This window comes from Tamandua tetradactyla, chromosome 2, assembly GCF_023851605.1.
Source record: "Tamandua tetradactyla isolate mTamTet1 chromosome 2, mTamTet1.pri, whole genome shotgun sequence".
NCBI lineage: Eukaryota > Metazoa > Chordata > Mammalia > Pilosa > Myrmecophagidae > Tamandua > Tamandua tetradactyla.
The window spans coordinates 168575662-168594267 of record NC_135328.1 but is presented as its reverse complement, the minus strand read 5'-3'; the positions used below and the strand labels follow the sequence as shown (position 1 = coordinate 168594267).

Here is an 18606-nt window from a genome sequence, read left to right as displayed (position 1 = left end):
CATTCTGGTTCACACAGTCAAGTTTGGAACCCACCTCCTTCTGTCTGTAAACAACAAGCTAAAGACTCCATGCAGACTAAGCTGGCCCCTCTTGCCCAGTACTTGTTGTCCTGAGGGTTTGAGTTTTCCTCTCCAGGGGGACTGGAGGCTTCTGGAAAGAAGGGTCCTGCTTCCTCCTCTGTTCTCCTCCACACACCTTCCGTAGGGCTGGACAACAGAAGGGGCCCTGGGGGCTTGTCTAGCCCAGCATTCTTTGGAGAACAGGTAGGAAAGATGAAGCTCAGATGGTTCAGTGATATGATCAAGGTCATATAGCAAACCAGGTGTGGGTACTGTCCCAGATCCGAAGTTCCCAAGAGCAGCTCACCAAGCTGGGGGGAAGGGAAAGTGGTATTGGGGCCACCAGTCCCTAAGCTCTATCTGTTCTTTCTGTCTCTCCCTTGGATTCAGCTCTTCCTCTCCATCCCTGCAGCTCAGCTCCTCCCTTCCTATCCAGACCAGACTCATTATCTCCTGCCTACACCACTGCACAGCCTCTGAGCACTCCCCACGGGTCCATCCTCCACATTACATAAACCTATGCCACACTCCTGCTCTTCATTGATGTCTCGTCTTGCCTAAGATAAGGGTCACACTCCTGAACCTGGCCTTCAGGATTTTTTTTGGCCGGAACTTGTGGCCCCTGCCCAGTTCCATCATTCACAGTCCCCAATCCCAACTACCCCCTCTAGCGAGCTCAGGAGAGTTCACAGCCTGGGCTCTCTTGCCCCAAGGCCTTTGCACATGCAGGCCCTCTCCCTGCTGCATCACCCTTTCCCTCCTTTTTGCCTGGTATTCATTCTTCATAGCTAGATCAGCCATCAAGCAGGACTAGATCTCCCTTGGGACCATATGGATGCGAAGTGTCCACCATTGCCCCTCGGATCACACAGATTATTCAGTTTACACATAATGCCCTAGGCCAGTGCTGCCCAACAGGGAGAGTGTGTGAGCCACACACACCAGTTGCATGTGTAAAATTTTCTGGTAGCCACATTAAAAAGAGTAAACTGAAACAGGTGAAATCAATCTTAATAATTTATCTTAGCTTAATATATCCAAAATACTATTATGTAACTAATGAGATATGAATAATAATATGAGATTTTTTCACTCTTTATTTTCATACCAAGTCTTTGAAATCCGTGTACACTATGGTTTCTGCTAATAGCACATCTCAGTTTGAACTGGCCACATTTCAAGTGCTCCCAGCCACATGTGGCACGTGGCTCCTGTGTTGGACAGCGCAGCTCAGGGCTGTGAGTTTCTTCAAGGAAGGAGCCTGTGCTTGAGTCTTCTGTCTGGCTTGGCCCAGGGAAAGGCAGCCTGGCATTGTGCTTAAGACCTGCAATGGGAGCTTGGCTTTGCCACTTCACACCTGGGTTATGTTAGCTGATCCTATTGGGCCTCAGCTTCCTGGGCTCTAAAATGGTGATGATAATATTTCAAGATGGTTCATAATGTTCATATTTATTAAATATGACATATTCAGTATTTTTACAGACGCAAAGCTGAGGGTATGAGAGGAACAAGAGCTTGTCCAATGAGTGCACAAGATATGTGAGGATGAGAGCTCCTTCCCCTGGGTCATTCTTCCTGGCCTCCTGCTCTGATTGAATTTAGGCCCCTGGCGATGTCTGCCCTGCCTCCTCTCCCAGATCCGAGGTCTGCAGGTGGGGTCAGGTGGGGTCAGGTGGGCAGGGAGGAGGCTGAGGCCTGTTCTGTTCTAATGCTGGTGCAGCAGGTTTTCTATGTACTGTGAAAGTGGTGGTCTGTAGACTGCCTAAGGATTAATTGCCCATTTTGGTCAGCAGGGGTGTGGTTGGGTGGGCATAGGGCCAAGCTGCTGTGTGCATCACTCATTGTTGCCATCTAATCCCCCAAACCCAGGAAATGTGTGAGTGCTGGGCTCCCAGTTCCCTGCCAAACCAGTTGCCGGAGGTCCCAGTCTGCTCAGACCTTGTGATCCTTTAGGCCACTGCTGTTCTCTCTCCTCACACCTTTCCCACTGGGGCCTCATGCTCCCCGGGCCCCTTTTAGAGTTATGGGAACCTCAGTGCTTACCCAGTCTGGTTGTCCAATGGTCATTGGTACTGGGGTCTGGGACCTTATCTACCTCCTCTATGCCCAGCACGAGGCAGGGCGCAGATGGGGCTTCACCTTGGAAGGTTGGCTGAGCTAATGAGTGAGACAGAGTGATATCTAAATCACTGCAGCAGCTGCAAGGGCTGCTGGAATTCATAAGAAGGTAGAATCTATGCAAAATCTTAGAGGAGATGGGACTGGGTGGGATCGAAAGTGCAGAGGATCTAGAGAAGGGAGGGGAAGAAGCAAGGAATTCTGGATTAGGCAATGATGTGGTCAGGATGTGGACAAGTTCCACATATCATATGATTACTGGTAGGAAGAGCGAACATTTATTGAGCACTTGCTGTGTATGCAGCATGTATCCTATGGACTCCTCACAGCTTCCCCATGAGGACAGTTCTGTCATCCCCAGGGGTGGTTGAGGAAGCTGGGATTTAGGGGTGATACGTAATTTAGCTTCCTAGGATTGTGATAACAAATTACCACAAACTGGGTGGTTTAAAACAAAATAAATTTATTCTCTCACAGTTTGGGAGCCAGAAGTTGAGAATCAAGGTGTCAGCAATCCATGTCATGGTTTTCTGCCAGCCTCTGGTAGCTCCTGGCAGTTCTTGGTATTCCTTGCCTTTTAGATGCATCACTCCATCTCCGTTTCCATCTTCACATAAACTCGTCCTCTGTGTGTCCTCTCCCCTTCTCTTTTCCTATAAGGACACTTATCGTTAGGTTTAGAGCCCACCCTAATCCAGGATGATCTCATTTTACGATTCTTAATTTAATTACAATTATCCTTTCTCCGTTGCACAGGTTAGGGGCACATGCCCCTGCGCTGTGGAAAGTCTCTGTAAATTTCTTTTCAGGGTCTCAGGAAACTCCCTAGCAGCAGTAGCTGCTTCCTCCTCCTCCTCCTCCTTCTCCTCTTTTTCCTCTTCTTTTTTAGATCTATAGGCTTTATTTAACCCTTTAAAAAATCTTGCATGTATATCCATTTTCTCTCAGGTATCATTAACACTGGGAATGACAGAATATCACCTGTTGACTTTATCCCACATTATACACACAACACTCGAAGATTGTTGACATGTATATATATTTACTTAAAACAGTTTGAAATAGTGTTTTGACAGGGATTTTTTGTTTGTTTGTTTCCTGGTAGTCTTTATCCCACAGTTAAATTATTGTGTTTGAAAATTATTTGGGATAGTTACCTTACAAGGTTATGCCACCAATTGTAAACACTGGTTCTATTTTTTTCCTTTAAATTTTTTTCGATTTTTAAGCAGAGCTGTTTTTATAATTTAATTTTTACAACTAAAATATTTATATAACATATTTATGTCCAAAGTTAAAACTACTGTCCTCAAAGAAATCTGACTTGTATGCTGTCCCCTCCACCTATTCCTTCCCTATCCTGTAACTAGATATTTTCTGTTGCCCCTTTTAAAAATGAAAGCAAATATTTACACATATGTAACTCCTCTCCTTCCTCACATAAATATACTGTAACTATAATACATTTGTCAGTTGGCCTGGTTAACAATCTAAACCTTATATTTTCTTTTCTTCATTGTTTCGTTGACTAGATCATCCAGTACTGTTGTCTGCAGTAGTGGTAGCAGGCATTCATCCATAATGTCCCTGACATTAATAGTCATGCTTCTGAGTTTCATTATTAAATACAATGCTTGCTGTAAGTTTCTGGTGGTACAGCTATCCATTGTACCAATGATCTTTCTCCTCAGTATGAATCTCTTTGGGCTTCGCAAATTCTGATTATTTGCTTAAGGTAAATACTTAAGGCACCTCTGTAGTGTTTTGGTGCAGCATGAATTTTTTATAAGGTATGAGGTGTGAATTTCTTCCACTTCTCTGACACTCAAGGCATTCAAATGGTTTATACCAATTGCCAATTCGTTGGTGTCTAATGAGATAAAAATTATGACTGAAAAGCCTCCTTCATTCAATGCACAGGTTTCTCACCTCATGCAGAGAGTAAGGGTTGAAATCTGAGAGACCTTTCCACGTACATTACACTATGGTTTCTCACTTGTGTGACGTTTCAAATATGCATGCAGTAAGAGATGCTTTTTGAGTAAAAGCCCACCCACATTCATTACCCACCTCTGTGACTTCTTTTATGTGTCATAAGTGCTGAAATTTGACAGAGGTTTTCCCACATTCAATACATTCATAGGGCTTCCCTCCTGTGTGAATCCTTATATGTATAGAAACGGACTAAATTCAAGAAAAGGCTTTTCCACATTCATAAAGTTTTTCTCCAGTAAGAATTTTCAGATGCTCAGTGAAGCGTTTCTTTTTTTTTATTTTTTATTTTTATTAATTAAAAAAAGAATTAACAAAACAATTAGAAATCATTCCAATCTACATGTACAATCAGTAATTCTTAATAACATCACATAGTTGCATATTCATCATTTCTTAGTACATTTGCATCGATTTAGAAAAAGAAATAAAAAGACAACAGAATAAGAATTAAAACAATAATAGAAAGAAAAAAAACAAAAAAAACAAAAACAAAAAACCTATACCTCACATGCAGCTTCATTCAGTGTTTTAACATAATTGCATTACAATTGGGTAGTATTGTGCTGTCCATTTCTGAGTTTTTATATCCAGTCCCGTTGTACAGTCTGTATCCCTTCATCTCCAATTATCCCTTCTCTTTTTTTTTTTTTTTAATTAACGGAAAAAAAGAAATTAACCCAACATTTAGAGATCATACCATTCTACACATGCAATCATTAATTCTTAACATCATCACATAGATGCATGATCATCATTTCTTAGTACATTTGCATTGGTTTAGAAGAACTAGCAACATAACCGAAAAAGATATAGAATGTTAATATAGAGAAAAAAATAAAAGTAATAATAGTAAAATCAAAACAAAACAAAACAAAACAAAAACCTATAGCTCAGATGCAGCTTCATTCAGTGTTTTAACATGATTACGTTACAATTAGGTATTATTGTGCTGTCCATTTTTGAGTTTTTGTATCTAGTCCTGTTGCACAGTCTGTATCCCTTCAGCTTCAATTACCCATTGTCTTACCCTGTTTCTAACTCCTGCTGAACTCTGTTACCAATGACATATTTCAAGTTTATTCTCGAATGTCCGTTCACATCAGTGGGACCATACAGTATTTGTCCTTTAGTTTTTGGCTGGATTCACTCAGCATAATATTCTCTAGGTCCATCCATGTTATTACATGGTTCATAAGTTTATCTTGTCTTAAAGCTGCATAATATTCCATCGTATGTATATACCACAGTTTGTTTAGCCACTCTTCTGTTGATGGAGATTTTGGCTGTTTCCATCTCTTTGCAATTGTAAATAATGAGTGAAGCGTTTCTTATATCTAAATACTTTTTAACAATTAGAAAACTCATAAGTTTTCTCACAATGCTTACATGCCTAAGGTTTTTCTTCAGTATGAACTCTTGGGTATATGATAAGGCTTGAGAACTGAATAAAAGATTTTCCACAATCATTATATTTATAAGTTTTTTCACCTGTATGAGTTCTCCTGTGTGAAGTAAATGTTGAGTACTGAGAGAAAGCTTTTCCACATATATTACATTTATAGGGTTTCTCCCCAGTGTCACTCCTTATGTGTGCAGTAATGTATGGAAATTGAGAGAAGCCTTTCCCACATTCTTTATATTCATATGGGTTCTTTCTAGTATGAACTTTCAAATGCATAATGAGGTTTCCTTGTATCTGTATGCTTTTTCACAATTAGGACATTCATAAAGTTTCTGTCCAGTGTGAATAATCTCATGCTCAATGAGATTATATTTGTGGCAGAAGGCTTTCCCACATTCCTTACATGCGTAGGGGTTTTTTGTTTTGTTTTGTTTTGTTTTTGCATGGGCAGGCACCAGGAATTGAAGCCGGGTCTCTGGCATGGCAGGCAAGAATTCTGCCACTGAGCCACTGTTGCCTGCCATAGAAATTTTCTCCTATGTGAGTTCTATGATGTCTAATGAGGTTGTGATTTGAATGAAGGCTTTTCCACATTCATAACACTCATAAAGTTTCTCTGCACAATGAATTCTCAAATGTCTAATGAGGTCCAACTCCTGAATGAAGCCTTTTCTGCACTGAGGACACTAAAGGGGGCTACTGCTATAGAGGATGAGCTAAGGCAACATTTCCCAGATTTAATATATTCATAATGTTTCTTCTCCTGGCCCCTATCATGATTAAATAGGTCTAAATTATGTTTCATCCTCTTTCCAAAATAGTCACATTTATAGAAGTGTGGACCTTCCTGGCAACGTGGGACAGAAATCTTGGAATGAACAGAGGCCTGAGACAGTTGGCTTGCTGCCTCAAGGCCCAACCACCTGAAGAGTTCCTAGCTGCTTCTTGATTGGCAGGTTTTGCCTCTCCCATTACCTTTATATATAGGCTAAACCTTTTTAAAAACTATTTCAAACCAGCCTTTGCTGACCTGAAAATATGTTGGGTAGAGCCTTCACCTTCATTTTCCTTTAGGCAATCATGTAAGGACTTAGCCTTTTCTCATAGGATACCAGAGTCTAACGGGATGACTTTTTTGTAACAATCCTGTACAGTTCTAGCCTTTGTGTGTCATCTGCTGGTCTCCACGTGTTGTCTGTAGCTTCCAAAAAATTCCCTTCAAAATTCCCGTTTAATTTCTTATGCCAACCTGTGATGTATTGAAACAGCAATGGGGAAAATCACAATGTGGAAGGGATAATTGTACATCTGCCAAGGCCCTTTTTCCAAACACGGTCATATTCACAGGCTCCAATTGTACTTATTTATTTTGGGGGGAGAGGGCGATCACTGTTCAACCCACTCCAGAGACTACCAGACTACCAGACATCAGTGTCACCACTGATTTTTCTCACACTTCCATTTTGCCAGACTCTCACTGGCCCAGCATCTCAGCAGGTTCTTCTAATTGCTCTGTGGTTTGTGGTCCTCAGTCCAATGGTGGGGAGAGAGTCTCGGCCTGAGCCACATGTTCTTGGCCACTCAGCTGAGTGGGTGACCCTAAGCATGGACACTTGCCAGTGTGCCTGCTGCTTTCTTAACCCAGCATGTCAGCATCTGTAATTTCTACAATGGTGCCAGCAGTTCCAGGGGCTTTGTGTCTGTTACCTTGCTGACTTCTCACGGAGGCTGTGAGTATAGACATATTATCTGCATTGTACAGACGAGGAAGCTGAGGCCCTGCAAGGTCAGAGCCAGTAAGTGGTGGAGGTGTGACGCGAACTTGGGTTTGTGGGACTCCAGAGACGATGTGCCTGAGCCACTGCCTGTCACCACTTATCATGGACAGTTTGCCCAGAGGCGTTTTCTAACTGATTCCCTGTAAAGATAATTCCAGGGACTCAGCCCCATGCCAAGCCTGGACCCGTGAGGCTGCTGGGACCATGACCCCTCCCCCACCCCAGCATCTTCCTTACTGTTCCTGAGACCCACACTTCCGTCCCTGCTGCAACAGAGGGCCATGCTGGGGAGTGGTCTCCTGCAGATGGCAGTGGTCATGTGAGCACATCAGGCACTAGTGAGGCAGCTGACAGTGTAAACATGGGGAACGGAACTTGGGAGGTCAGGGGGACAGGAGCAGCTCTGTTCCCCGATGCCTCTTCTCTGTGCCCAGCTCTAGGCTGGGCCAATGGCTGGACACAGTTGCTTACAGCCCAGTGTGGAAGAAAGACATGTCCATATATCTACAGCCCAACCTGACTCACGCCAAGGGAGCAGTTTATTCAGAGCCCTGTGGAAGCCTAGTATGGAGAGCCCTGGGGCATCTCAGAGTCTTCTCAAGGGAAGCAACAGTGGAGTGGGTTCTTAGAGGAGGAGTAGTCACTGGTTGCACAAGAAGGGGGAAGGGCATTCCAGGCAGATGAAACAGCATGTGCAAAGGCCTGGAGAGAGGAACTACTAAACAATCATGTATGACTAGGGGCAGGTAGGAGAGGTAGTTGGAAAGGAAACAAGGAGCAAGTCCTCAAGAGCCTAGAATGGCAAGCTGAAGAGTTGGGACAAATGCTGATGGTGCTGGCAGCGTCCAGTACCTGGTCCAACTCCTGGCCCTGCTATGGCCGGTGGCGGCTGGAGGAGGGAAGGGACGTTTCTGCACTGTCTGCTCCAGGGCAGCAAGAGCTCAGCAAAGCCCAGGCTAAGCCCTGCAAGTGACAGTTCTTCCTGGGCCTCCACTGTCCTTTCTTTGAAATGGGGGTCCAGATTCACTGGGACTAGGCCTGGTGGGGGTTAGGGAGGTTTTGCAGACCTGCCTAAGGACAGGGCATCGTCTCATCGTCCTCCTTCCCCTCCACACCCCCTGCCAGAAGGCAGCCCTGATACACCTGTATGTTGGGGAGGGGGAGCTCCCCACTCTGCCTTGTGCCCAGAAAGGCTGTGTTATGACTTCAGTGGACCCTGGCCTGTGTTCCTACTGTACCTGCCAGGTAAGTCTGCTCTGGCACCAAGGTGAGTCTGAACTTGACCCCTTCTGCAGGCACCATGGGCCGGAGCAGGGTGCTGTTGCTCCTGCTGCTCCTGCCCCAGCAGCTGGGGCGTGTGCTTGCAGCGAGGGCCTCTGCTTTCAGCCGAGCTGGTGCACACAGCCTGAGCCCCGAAGACAACGAGTTTGGGGAGGGGCCGGTGCTGGTGCTGAGCCCTGAGGAGCCAGTCCCCGGCCCAGCCACGATTGACTGCCCCCGTGACTGTGCCTGCTCCCAGGAGGGTGTCGTGGACTGTGGCGGCATCGACCTGCGTGAGTTCCCAGGGGACCTGCCTGAGCACACCAACCACCTGTCCCTGCAGGTGAGGCCGGCGCTGCGCCAGCAGTCACCAGGGGCTGCCCATCTCTTCCTGCTCATGGGCCCCAGCCTGGTACCCCAATACTCCCAATGCCCTGCTCACCTGGAACCCCAAAACTCCTGGCTTCCCACTTCCCAGATAGAGGGTGCTAGGGCAGGTCAGATACACGGAGCCCTGCCCCCTCCCAGCATGTGGCATCCCCCTCCTTGGAGCACACAGAGGAGTCTAGGCTAAGGCCCAGGAGGCTGAGTCGGGCTCTATCCGAAAATGAGCACGAACCTGCCCAGCAGCTGATCCTCTGAGTAGAGACAGGGCACCTCAGACCCCATTCCAGGCTGAGCAAAGCAACCCCAGCTACTCTGAGTACTCTGGGGATCAGGGGACAGATGTTCGCCTTAGCTGGGGACCTGGGGACCTCCAAAGGCCTTGAGGCCAGGCTGGCACTCAGAACCCTGGGAAGGGGGAAGTAGTGTTCCAGATGGGGACTGGGGGGCCGCTGGGGCATCCCTGGGAGAGAGGGAGGAGCTGTTACAGGCAATTTCTGGGAGATGAGGTAAAGTGGCCCACCCATGGTCGGGCCCTCTGCACTAGCGGGTCTGGGCCGGCAGGGATGGAAGCCCAAGTCCCGGGTTGCTGAAGAGCGAAAGGGACAAGTTGAGGGCAACGTGTATTGTTTCATTCACTCATTCATTTATAACATATTTCCTGGGGACCGGCTGGACGCCTCTGGCCCCATGGGGGTTACAGGGGTACAGGCAGGACACACCTGCCCTTGAGGCACTCCCAGTCTATGGGGAAGCAGAGACCTAACAGGTGATGGTGCCCTGGAAGGATCAGCACTGTGGGGCCCAGAGCAGGCCCCTGCTCCAGCCCCTAGCCCAGCCCAGGAAAGCTTCTGGAGAGGTGGCACCTGACTCAGGCTTGAAGCCTTTCCAAGGGGAGTGGGGGCAGCAGGGCCATGACAGGGAACCAAAGTGGTTTCTGGCTTGGGGGTGGGGAGAAGGGGCTGGGGACGCCTGTCATCAAGTGGGAACCTGGCAGGAGCGAGGCAGCCGCTTGGACTCTGGACTCATGGTTCTGAAGCCCGCAGACAGCTGTGTGTGGGCACTTGAAGCGGGGGTGGGCTCATACGTCTATGGAGGGGTCTCTGCTCTGTCCTCAGTGCCCAGCTCCAGGCCTGGCCCAGAGGGTCTGTCTGTCATGGGGGAGAAACCCAAGGGAGGTGCCCCACAGAGAGACTGGGTCCCAGGACTTCAGCCTAAGGTGGGGTGTCGGGGGGAGGGGGGCAGGCATAGAGTGGGAGCAGGTGCCCTGTGCATCCCCCCCAGGCTGGTGCTGCCTCATCACCAGCCCCCTTCCTCCCCCACCCCCAGAACAACCAGCTGGAGAAGATCTACCCCCAGGAGCTTTCTCGGCTGCACCGGCTGGAGACTCTGAATCTCCAGAACAACCGTCTGACTTCCCGAGGTGAGGGTCACCCAGAGCCTAGGGCTGGGGAGCACCAGGCAAGGGGCTCAGGGGCCTGAATGGCACTGGGTGCCCATGGGGGCAAGTTGGCCCTCAGAGCCTGGGGTGTGGAAATGAGGACCTAGGCTGGGCTGGGGGTGGGGCCAGGTGAGGGTCAGCACTGCAGCAGCAAGGGGCTCCTTCTGGTTACTGGAAAGCCACCCTTGGGTGTTTCCGTCTCTGCTCCCCCTGCCAGCCTGAGACTTGGGTAGCCAGGTCCGGAGAGAGTCTTCAAGGCTTAGATTCCCAGGACCTTTGTCAGAATCTTCAACTCACAGAACACCTTTAGAATCAAAGAGTTGCCGAGACCTCAAATTTTAAAAAGTTATTTTTCTGATAATAAAATAATGTTATGGGAGAAAATTTAAAACACAAAAAGAAAATGAAATAGAAAGCCACTCAATTCCAGCACTTGAAATTAATTATTTCTTTCAAAGAGCTTTATTTGGGTATAATGTATATACCATAAACCTTACTCAATTTAATGGTATGATTTGATGAGTTTTTAAAAGTTTATACAGTGGTACAACCAGCATCACAATCCAATCCAGTCTTTTTCCTTTAGGTTTCTAAACACATAGCTGAGCTCATACTACAGATGTTATAACCTGCTTTGTTTCCCTTAGCAATGACCTCAGTAGCATTTCTCACAATGCTAAAAACTCTCAGAAAACCATCATTTTAAGCAACAGTGGGGTGTTCCATGGAGAGGATTCTGCACAGTTTATATAACTGTTCCCTCTTATTAGATACTTGGGTGAGTCCCAGCAGCTAAGGGTCTCAGAGCCCAGAACCAAGTGTCAGAGGCCGCTCCAGGGCTGGAGAAGGGCCAGCCTGGCCCAGCTCCCAGCAACAGCTGAGTCCTGTGCTGCATCTGCGTGATAGGACAGGGTGTGCCAGGTGGTGGAGTGGGGCGGCCAGGGACAGCCATTCTCAGCTCAGGCCCCCAAGCCTGCCAGTGGGGCTGGGTATGAAGTGCTGCTGGGATGCTCTGAGAGGCAGACCTTCTTCCTGGCAGGGAAGGGTCTGGGCTGGGCCCTCTGCCCTGTGGTGTGGCTTCCCGGGATGGGTCCCACCTGAAGCTGCCCCCAGCAGCATTAAGGATGAGTCAGCCACTGGGCCACCTCTGAGCTTAGCCAAGTTCGAGTAAGCGAAAGACAATGGAGCTATGCAGGCCTGTTGGGGCTGACTGGGAAGAAAGCAGCCGAACCTGCCTCAGGGGGGCGCCCTCCCCCATCCTGGCAAGTGGGGTGGGCAGGTCAGTGTTGGGTCTGCTCCCCCGTAGCATCTCCTTTATCCAGGGCTCTGACCGATGCCTGTCCTTTGAAGGGCTCCCGGAGGAGGCGTTTGAGCACCTGACCAACCTTAATTACCTGTATCTGGCCAATAACAAGGTGAGGGGCCCGGGGCAGGATGGGGTCCACTGCCCTCTGTTCCTTTGTGTTGTCTTCCACTGAGTTTGGTAAACTTTCACCAGGGGGCTCCTCTGGGCTGGCCACTGGGTCTCCAGTGCTGCTCAGACATGGCCCTTGCAGAAGTTGGGGTAGGGCAATGGAAACAGACCCTACATCTGTATGCCAGAGTATGGTCAGAAACTGAAGGCAGAGGCAAAAGGAGTGTAGGGGAGGAAGAGCTTGGAGGGCTTCCTGGAAGAGATGGCATTTGAGCAAAGTCATGAAGGGTAATAGGATTTCAACCAGGGTACCTGAGGAGGAAGGCACTGCGGTAGTGGATCCAGGATGAGTGACAGCACAAAGACACTCAACCGAAACATATTGGACAGGCCCTAGGGCTCTGTCCTGGGCCCTTCTCTCTCTGAATTTTCCTGAGATGACCTGTCCACTCCCTGGGCTCCATATCACAACCACGTCCAAATATCAGTCTCCAGCCCTTTCCATTCCTAGGGATTTGAGGCTCAAAGATCTACCTGCCTACTGGACCTCTTCTTTTAGACATCTAATGCATAACTCTCACCGCAAGTAGAAGTGCCAATTCCTGCCCACGGCCCCCAAGCCTAATCCTCCTGCAGCCTTCCCATCTCCCTGAAAAGTATCACCGACTGCCTAGGGCACCATTAGTCCAGGCGGAAAACCCAGGCATGCTCCTGGATGCCGTGTTCTCCCTCACACCCATCCGGCCCCACGGCAAGTCCTCACCCCTCCGCTGGCACTGGGCCCGCCGGCCCTCACCTGGACACCCCTGAAGGGACACCCCTTCTGCCTCCCCATTCTCCTCAGGGCAGCTGGAGTGACCTTTCAAAACCCATGCTCCAGTGCTGAGATTATACTAAAACCGTTGATTGTACCCTTTGCATGGATTGTGTGGTATGTGAATATATTTCAGTGAAACTGCTCTAAAAACAAAGCAAAACCGTGTTTCCCTCCCACAGCCCCTTCTGCTGCTTCAAGCCCTCAGCCACTTCCCCTTCCACTTGGAAAGGGGTCCACCCTCCTCCCCGCGCCCCACGTCTCGCTTTCTGTCCAGCCACCCAAGCACAGGGGACCTTTCCCCACGCACAGCTCGGCCTCGCGGCTGCTGCTGCATCAAATGCTCTTCTCTCCAATGGCATTTCTGGCGCCACCGTCGCTGTCTGTCGTCAGCCTGTTTTGACTGTCGGCACAGCAGCCGTCACTATCGGATACTTTTGCCCTTGCTGTGCGTGTTGTCTTCTGGGGACCCTGTGGAGCAGGAGTGTCTCCGCCTTGTCCCCCCACCGGGGCCGCGCCCGGGAGGCTGCGGCTGCACTCAGGGGCTGTGCAGGACGCGGGGTGGACGCTGGAATGTGTCTGGGGAGGCATGGATGGCTCGCTGCGGGCGCAAGGCCCAGGGTAGGGGAGCAGAGAGGAGAGACCAGGAGGACTGGCAAGGGCAGGCCACGGAGGGCTTTGGATGCCACACTCAGGTCTGGGGGAAGCTGTTGGGGGCTTGGTTTCTCTTTTATCAGGGGAGTGGAGCAGGTTTCCATTTTAGGAAAGTGGCCCTGGTTGCAGAGAGGAGACCAGTGGATGGGGTGTGGATGAGCAGCGGGCAGCCAGCGGGGCCCAGAGCCAGCCCCTGCCCCTCCATTGTTCTTTCTGCCCCAATGCTTCCCTTTCCAGCTGACCCTGGCACCCCGCTTCCTGCCCAACACCCTGATCAGCGTGGACTTTGCTGCCAACTATCTCACCAAGATCTACGGGCTCACCTTTGGCCAGAAGCCAAACTTGAGGTCAGAGGTCAGAGGGGGTGGCCCCTGGCTTGGGCTGGGGGAAGGGAGGGGAGGCGGCCCACCCTGTGTTAGACACAGATGTCCTTGGAGGAGCGGCTTGCTGTGCAGTGGGGAGAGGATGCCCCGGGCCAGGGGCTGGAGGGGCAAAGAATACGAAGGCTTCCTGAGGAGGTGGTGGTTGAGCTGAGACCTAAAGGGTGAGGAGGGATCAGTCCAGGAGGCAAAGACAGTGTATGTATTCCCTCAGGAATTGTGGGGAGCTGGTGACAGGATTTCCCTCCTTTCCCAGCCCTGGGGAAAGAAAGGAAGCATCTTCCAACAGGCAGAACTATGCTTTGTATAAAGGCTGCCTTTGGGGAAGGGTGGGCTCCCCTCTAGCACAGGTATAGAGCAGGGCCGGGTGGTAGGTGGTCTTGGGTGGGGAAGTTAAGGCTGAGCTTCTCTTCAGGAAGGAGGTCAGCCTGGACAACCCTGGTGCCATATCTGTCCCCAAATCTGCCATCTCACTCAAGTCTCTCCATCCCCCTGCAGAGCCGGGGTTGCTGTGCATGTCCCCACTCAACAGAGGAGAAGACTGAGGCCCAAGGGGACCACATAACATGACTGAGCTATGCCTTACATGCATTTAGCTCGTTCCTTGTCTTCTCCCTTTCTAGTGTGTCAGCTCCATGGGCACAGAGGTCTCAGGGGTGTGCCCTCTGCTTTATATTCCGAATCTAGAACAGCCCTACCACATACTGGTTCTCACTAGATATTTGTTCAGTCTGTGAGAGGTTACCCCCTGTGGTGCAGACTCTGCGCTGGGCATTGGGGACACAGAGGCAGGGAGGGATAGGCCCTGTCTTCAGAAAGTCCCACTGAAGTCAGCCAGATTGAGAGAAACACGAGGAATCTAGCCTGGAACGGTCAGGGGGCAACTGAGAACCTTGAAGGGTGTAGTGGAGCATGTGGGTCAGGAAAGCTGAGTTTGGATCCTATTTCTGCCACCACCCTGCTGGAAGGGGTCACTCCTGATCAAGGCCTTGGTCCCTGGGGCTGTGTAGGCTCTTCTAATTCTATACCTTTGGGTTTGGATGGGCTCAAGGCTGGCACCCTGGGCCCCAAACCCAGCCTAAGTGGGGATTTGGAGCTGGCGCCGGGGCCAGAGCAAGTTAAAGGGAGCGCAGGTGAGATGAGGCCCTGGGCACCCCCTCCAGGTCCGTGTACCTGCACAACAACAAGCTGGCAGATGCCGGCCTGCCAGACAACATGTTCAATGGCTCCAGCAACGTCGAGATCCTCATCCTGTCCAGCAATTTCTTGCGCCATGTGCCTAAGCACCTGCCCCCCGCCCTCTACAAGCTGCACCTGAAGGTGAGGTGGGGCAAGGGCAGGGAGGGGTCAGTGTGGGCCCCACGGGGAGGGCATGAGTGCAGCATCTGTGGGGGGGAGAGCCCAGGCCCACAAAGGCCCCAGGAGGCTGTGCGGCTGCAGGCACCTGTAGTTTCACCTGGGTTCCTGGCCTTCGATGCAGATTGTGGTGGGGGACCATCAAGGCCACACCTGCAGAGCTCCAGGCCTGGGGCCTCCCCCTGACTCCTCCAGACCCCTCTCCACTCCTTATCCCAAGGCCTCCTCTTGCCCTCAGTGCTCCCTCATGCTCCCCTTCCACCCCCAGAACAACAAGCTGGAGAAGATCCCACCAGGTGCCTTCAGTGAGCTGAGCAACCTGCGTGAGCTGTACCTGCAGAACAACTACCTGACTGATGAGGGGCTGGACAACGAGACGTTCTGGTGAGTGCTCCCTCCTCCCCAGAACCTCAGTGTGACTGCAGCATCTTGGGCAGCCCCTCCCAGAGCCCACCTTCTGAGCCAGGTCCTCTTACACACAGCCCCCGTCCACCTGCCCCTGGCAGGTTTTCCTAGAGAAGAAATGTTGAGGATTGTGCTTTTGTGGGTACTTCTGTCCCCAAGACAAGTGATGTGGATAGGTAAGTCCTGCCAGGCTTCCCCCCACAGCAAGGGAGCATTTGCAGAGACTGGCATGTAATACAGACTCAAGCACTCAGGTTGAAGGCAAAAACATTTTGATTTTTTTAGGGCCCAGGGTCACCACAGAAGGCTTAGTTGATCAATCAGTCTTCAGGCAAACTATATGTCAGAAACGGTGCTAGATCCTTCTTACAGCAATACAGCATTGAATCAACCCAGAGAGCGACTCTGTATTTGTTTGCTGAAGCTGCTGGAATGCAATATAACAGGAATCGAATGACTTTTAAAAAGGGAATTTATTAAGTTGCAAGTTTATATTTCTAGGGCCCGGAAAATGTCCAAATTAAGGCATCCAGGGAAAGATACCTTGATTCAACAATGGGTCCAGAAGAGCTCCCTCAGCTGCAAAGGCACACATTTCAAACAGCTTTCCTGGGGGCATTTTCTTTCATCTCCAAAGGTCTCTGGCCGTTTGGGCTCTGAAGGTTTCTCTAAAACTGTTCCCTCTTAAAGGGCTCCAGTAGGCGGATTAGGACCCACCTTGAATGGGTGGAGACACATTTCCATGGAAACCACCTAATCAAAAGGTCCCACCCACAATTAGGTGGGTCGCATCTCCATGGAAACAACTTAATAAAAAAGAACCGTCCCAATAATATTGAATCAGGATTCAAGAACATGGCTTTTCTGGGGGTGCACAACAGTTTCAAACCAGCACAGGCTCCCAGAGGACACCCAGGCGGTGAACGGCGTCGCGACCTGCCTTGGGAATAATGGCGGCAACGGAGGTGCAATGCGAGACTCCTGCCAGCCGTGTTAATTTCCTCCCTCCCCCCCCCCCCCCCCAGGAAGCTGTCCAGCTTGGAGTACCTGGATCTGTCCAGCAACAACCTGTCGCGGGTCCCAGCGGGGCTGCCGCGCAGCCTGGTGCTGCTGCACCTGGAGAAGAACGCCATCCGCAGCGTGGACGCGGACGTGCTGACCCCCATCCGCAGCCTCGAGTACCTGCTGCTGCACAGCAACCAGCTGCGGGCGCGCGGCATCCACCCGCTGGCCTTCCAGGGCCTCAAGAGGCTGCACACGGTGCACCTGTACAACAACGCGCTGGAGCGCGTGCCCAGCGGCCTGCCCCGTCGCGTGCGCACCCTCATGATCCTGCACAACCAGATCTCGGGCATCGGCCGCGACGACTTTGCCACCACTTACTTCCTCGAGGAGCTCAATCTCAGCTACAACCGCATCACCAGCCCGAAGGTGCACCGCGACGCCTTCCGCAAGCTGCGCCTGCTGCGCTCGCTGGACGTGTCTGGCAACCGGCTGCACACGCTGCCGCCCGGCCTGCCCCGCAACGTGCATGTGTTGAAGGTCAAGCGCAATGAGCTGGCCGCCCTGGCCCGCGGGGCGCTGACCGGCATGGCCCAGCTGCGGGAGCTCTACCTCACCGGCAACCGGCTGCGCAGCAAAGCCCTGGGCCGCCGGGCCTGGGCAGACCTCCCCCGCCTGCAGGTAGGGAGGGAGGGTGGGACTGGACCACGCACCTGTCGGGTGTTACTGGAATGACTGTCCTGAGCCCACCCATAAGCTGGGACAGGGGTGGGGGGTGGGGTCAGGAGGACTGGGCCAGGGGGAGCTCTTCAGGCTGAGCTCATACACCTGCAGGTACCCTCTTGGAACCAGGGCCCTGGGCCCATGCTGGGGTTATGGCTGGCGGCACGTCTGGGTCAGCTCGCCAGCAGGTCAAGGGGTGAAGGGCCTGGCTGGACAGGGCTTTGGGCGGAGTGCAACCAGGCTGAGCTCACCGCCTGCAGGTTCAGGCTTGAGAAGGGCTCCCTGGGTAAAGGGGTAGGTGTGGGGCCCATGCTTCAGGATTACTGGGAGGCAGTTCGGGTGGCATGGGAGAGTCAAGCTCATTTACCTGTAAGTGCAGTACTGGGTGCTTGCAGAAGGCTAGGCTTTGTGGGACTGAGGGGAGGGGTGGGGAGATGGCCCGGGCCGCTGGGAGGATCTCACCAGTCTGCAGAGGGCTAGGGGCAGGGGATTCTGTTCCCCGCATTCTGATTCTGCGATGGTCAGAGGGTGTGGCAGCTATAGATGTGGTCAGAGAGGACAGGGCCGAATGGGCACGTGAATCGAGCCTCTTAGCATTGCAGGTGAAACCACCCAACTCAATTAGTGTGAACCAAAAGGAAAATTCCCCAGAGCAACCTGGGAGGGAGGGCCAAGGGGCTGGCAGAGCAGAGACTGGAGCTGCGGGGACGTGCTCCAGCAGCGACCCTGAGAGCCTGCCACGGCCCCCTCTGTGGCCTCCTGCAGCCGCACCAGTGCCAGCCGCTCCTGACCAGACCACACAGGTGGTAAGAGGCCCCCAGGGCACATTTGCCTCAGGGCCTCTGCACTACTGAACCCTCTTGCTCCACATGTCCCCAGAGCTTGCTCCTCCCTGCTCAGTGTCACCGCCTTGGGTGGCCTTCCTCTGCTTTGTTTTTCTTTACAAGCCTCACCCCTTCCGGGCATTGGGTCATCTATTTGTTTGAAGCCGGCCCCTCCCACCCAGAATGAGGGGCTGAGATTTTAGCACACTGTAGTCACTGCGGGACCCTGCGCCTTCCAGTTGGTGGGCTTGTAGTAAATGCTTGGGGACTGACCCCAGCAATGACTGAATGAGCCAAGGCAGGAGAGAGACCCAGAGGGTAGAGTTGGTGGGGTTTTCTCCTAACTCAGGCCTCCCTGCTGAGTGCTAGACACCAGAATCCAACCTTCTCTGCCAGCCCCTCTTGGGTATTCCTTGAGAGGCCATGCTCTAAGGGCCCCAAACCCCACAGTCTCCTCTACACCTGCTTCTCCTGCCGCTGTCTTTTCTAACTCAGTGGTGGGGACGACATCCACCCCAGGGCCCTCAGGGAACCTCAGAACTGCCCTTACCATTCCCTTCTCCCTCACTGTGGGACTCCAGCAGCCCTTGTTACCA

The 18606-nt window shown here is 51.4% G+C and overlaps 1 protein-coding gene across 2 annotated transcripts in view; it reads left to right on the top strand.

Annotated features, from left to right (window-relative positions):
* Positions 1–18606, top strand: part of PODN (podocan) — a 32512-nt gene that overhangs the window by 2435 nt on the left and 11471 nt on the right. Inside the window, exons 2-8 of one of the 2 annotated variants that reach the window (XM_077149611.1) lie at positions 8649–8956; positions 10327–10420; positions 11789–11853; positions 13558–13667; positions 14864–15020; positions 15325–15440; positions 16487–17144. In XM_077149611.1, the coding sequence (XP_077005726.1) occupies positions 8654–8956; positions 10327–10420; positions 11789–11853; positions 13558–13667; positions 14864–15020; positions 15325–15440; positions 16487–17144 (1503 nt within the window). In that variant the 5' untranslated portion in view covers positions 8649–8653. Of the gene's footprint in view, positions 1–6483; positions 8957–10326; positions 10421–11788; positions 11854–13557; positions 13668–14863; positions 15021–15324; positions 15441–16486; positions 17145–18606 lie in introns of those variants that run through there. The other variant, XM_077149612.1, reaches the window with a different exon arrangement.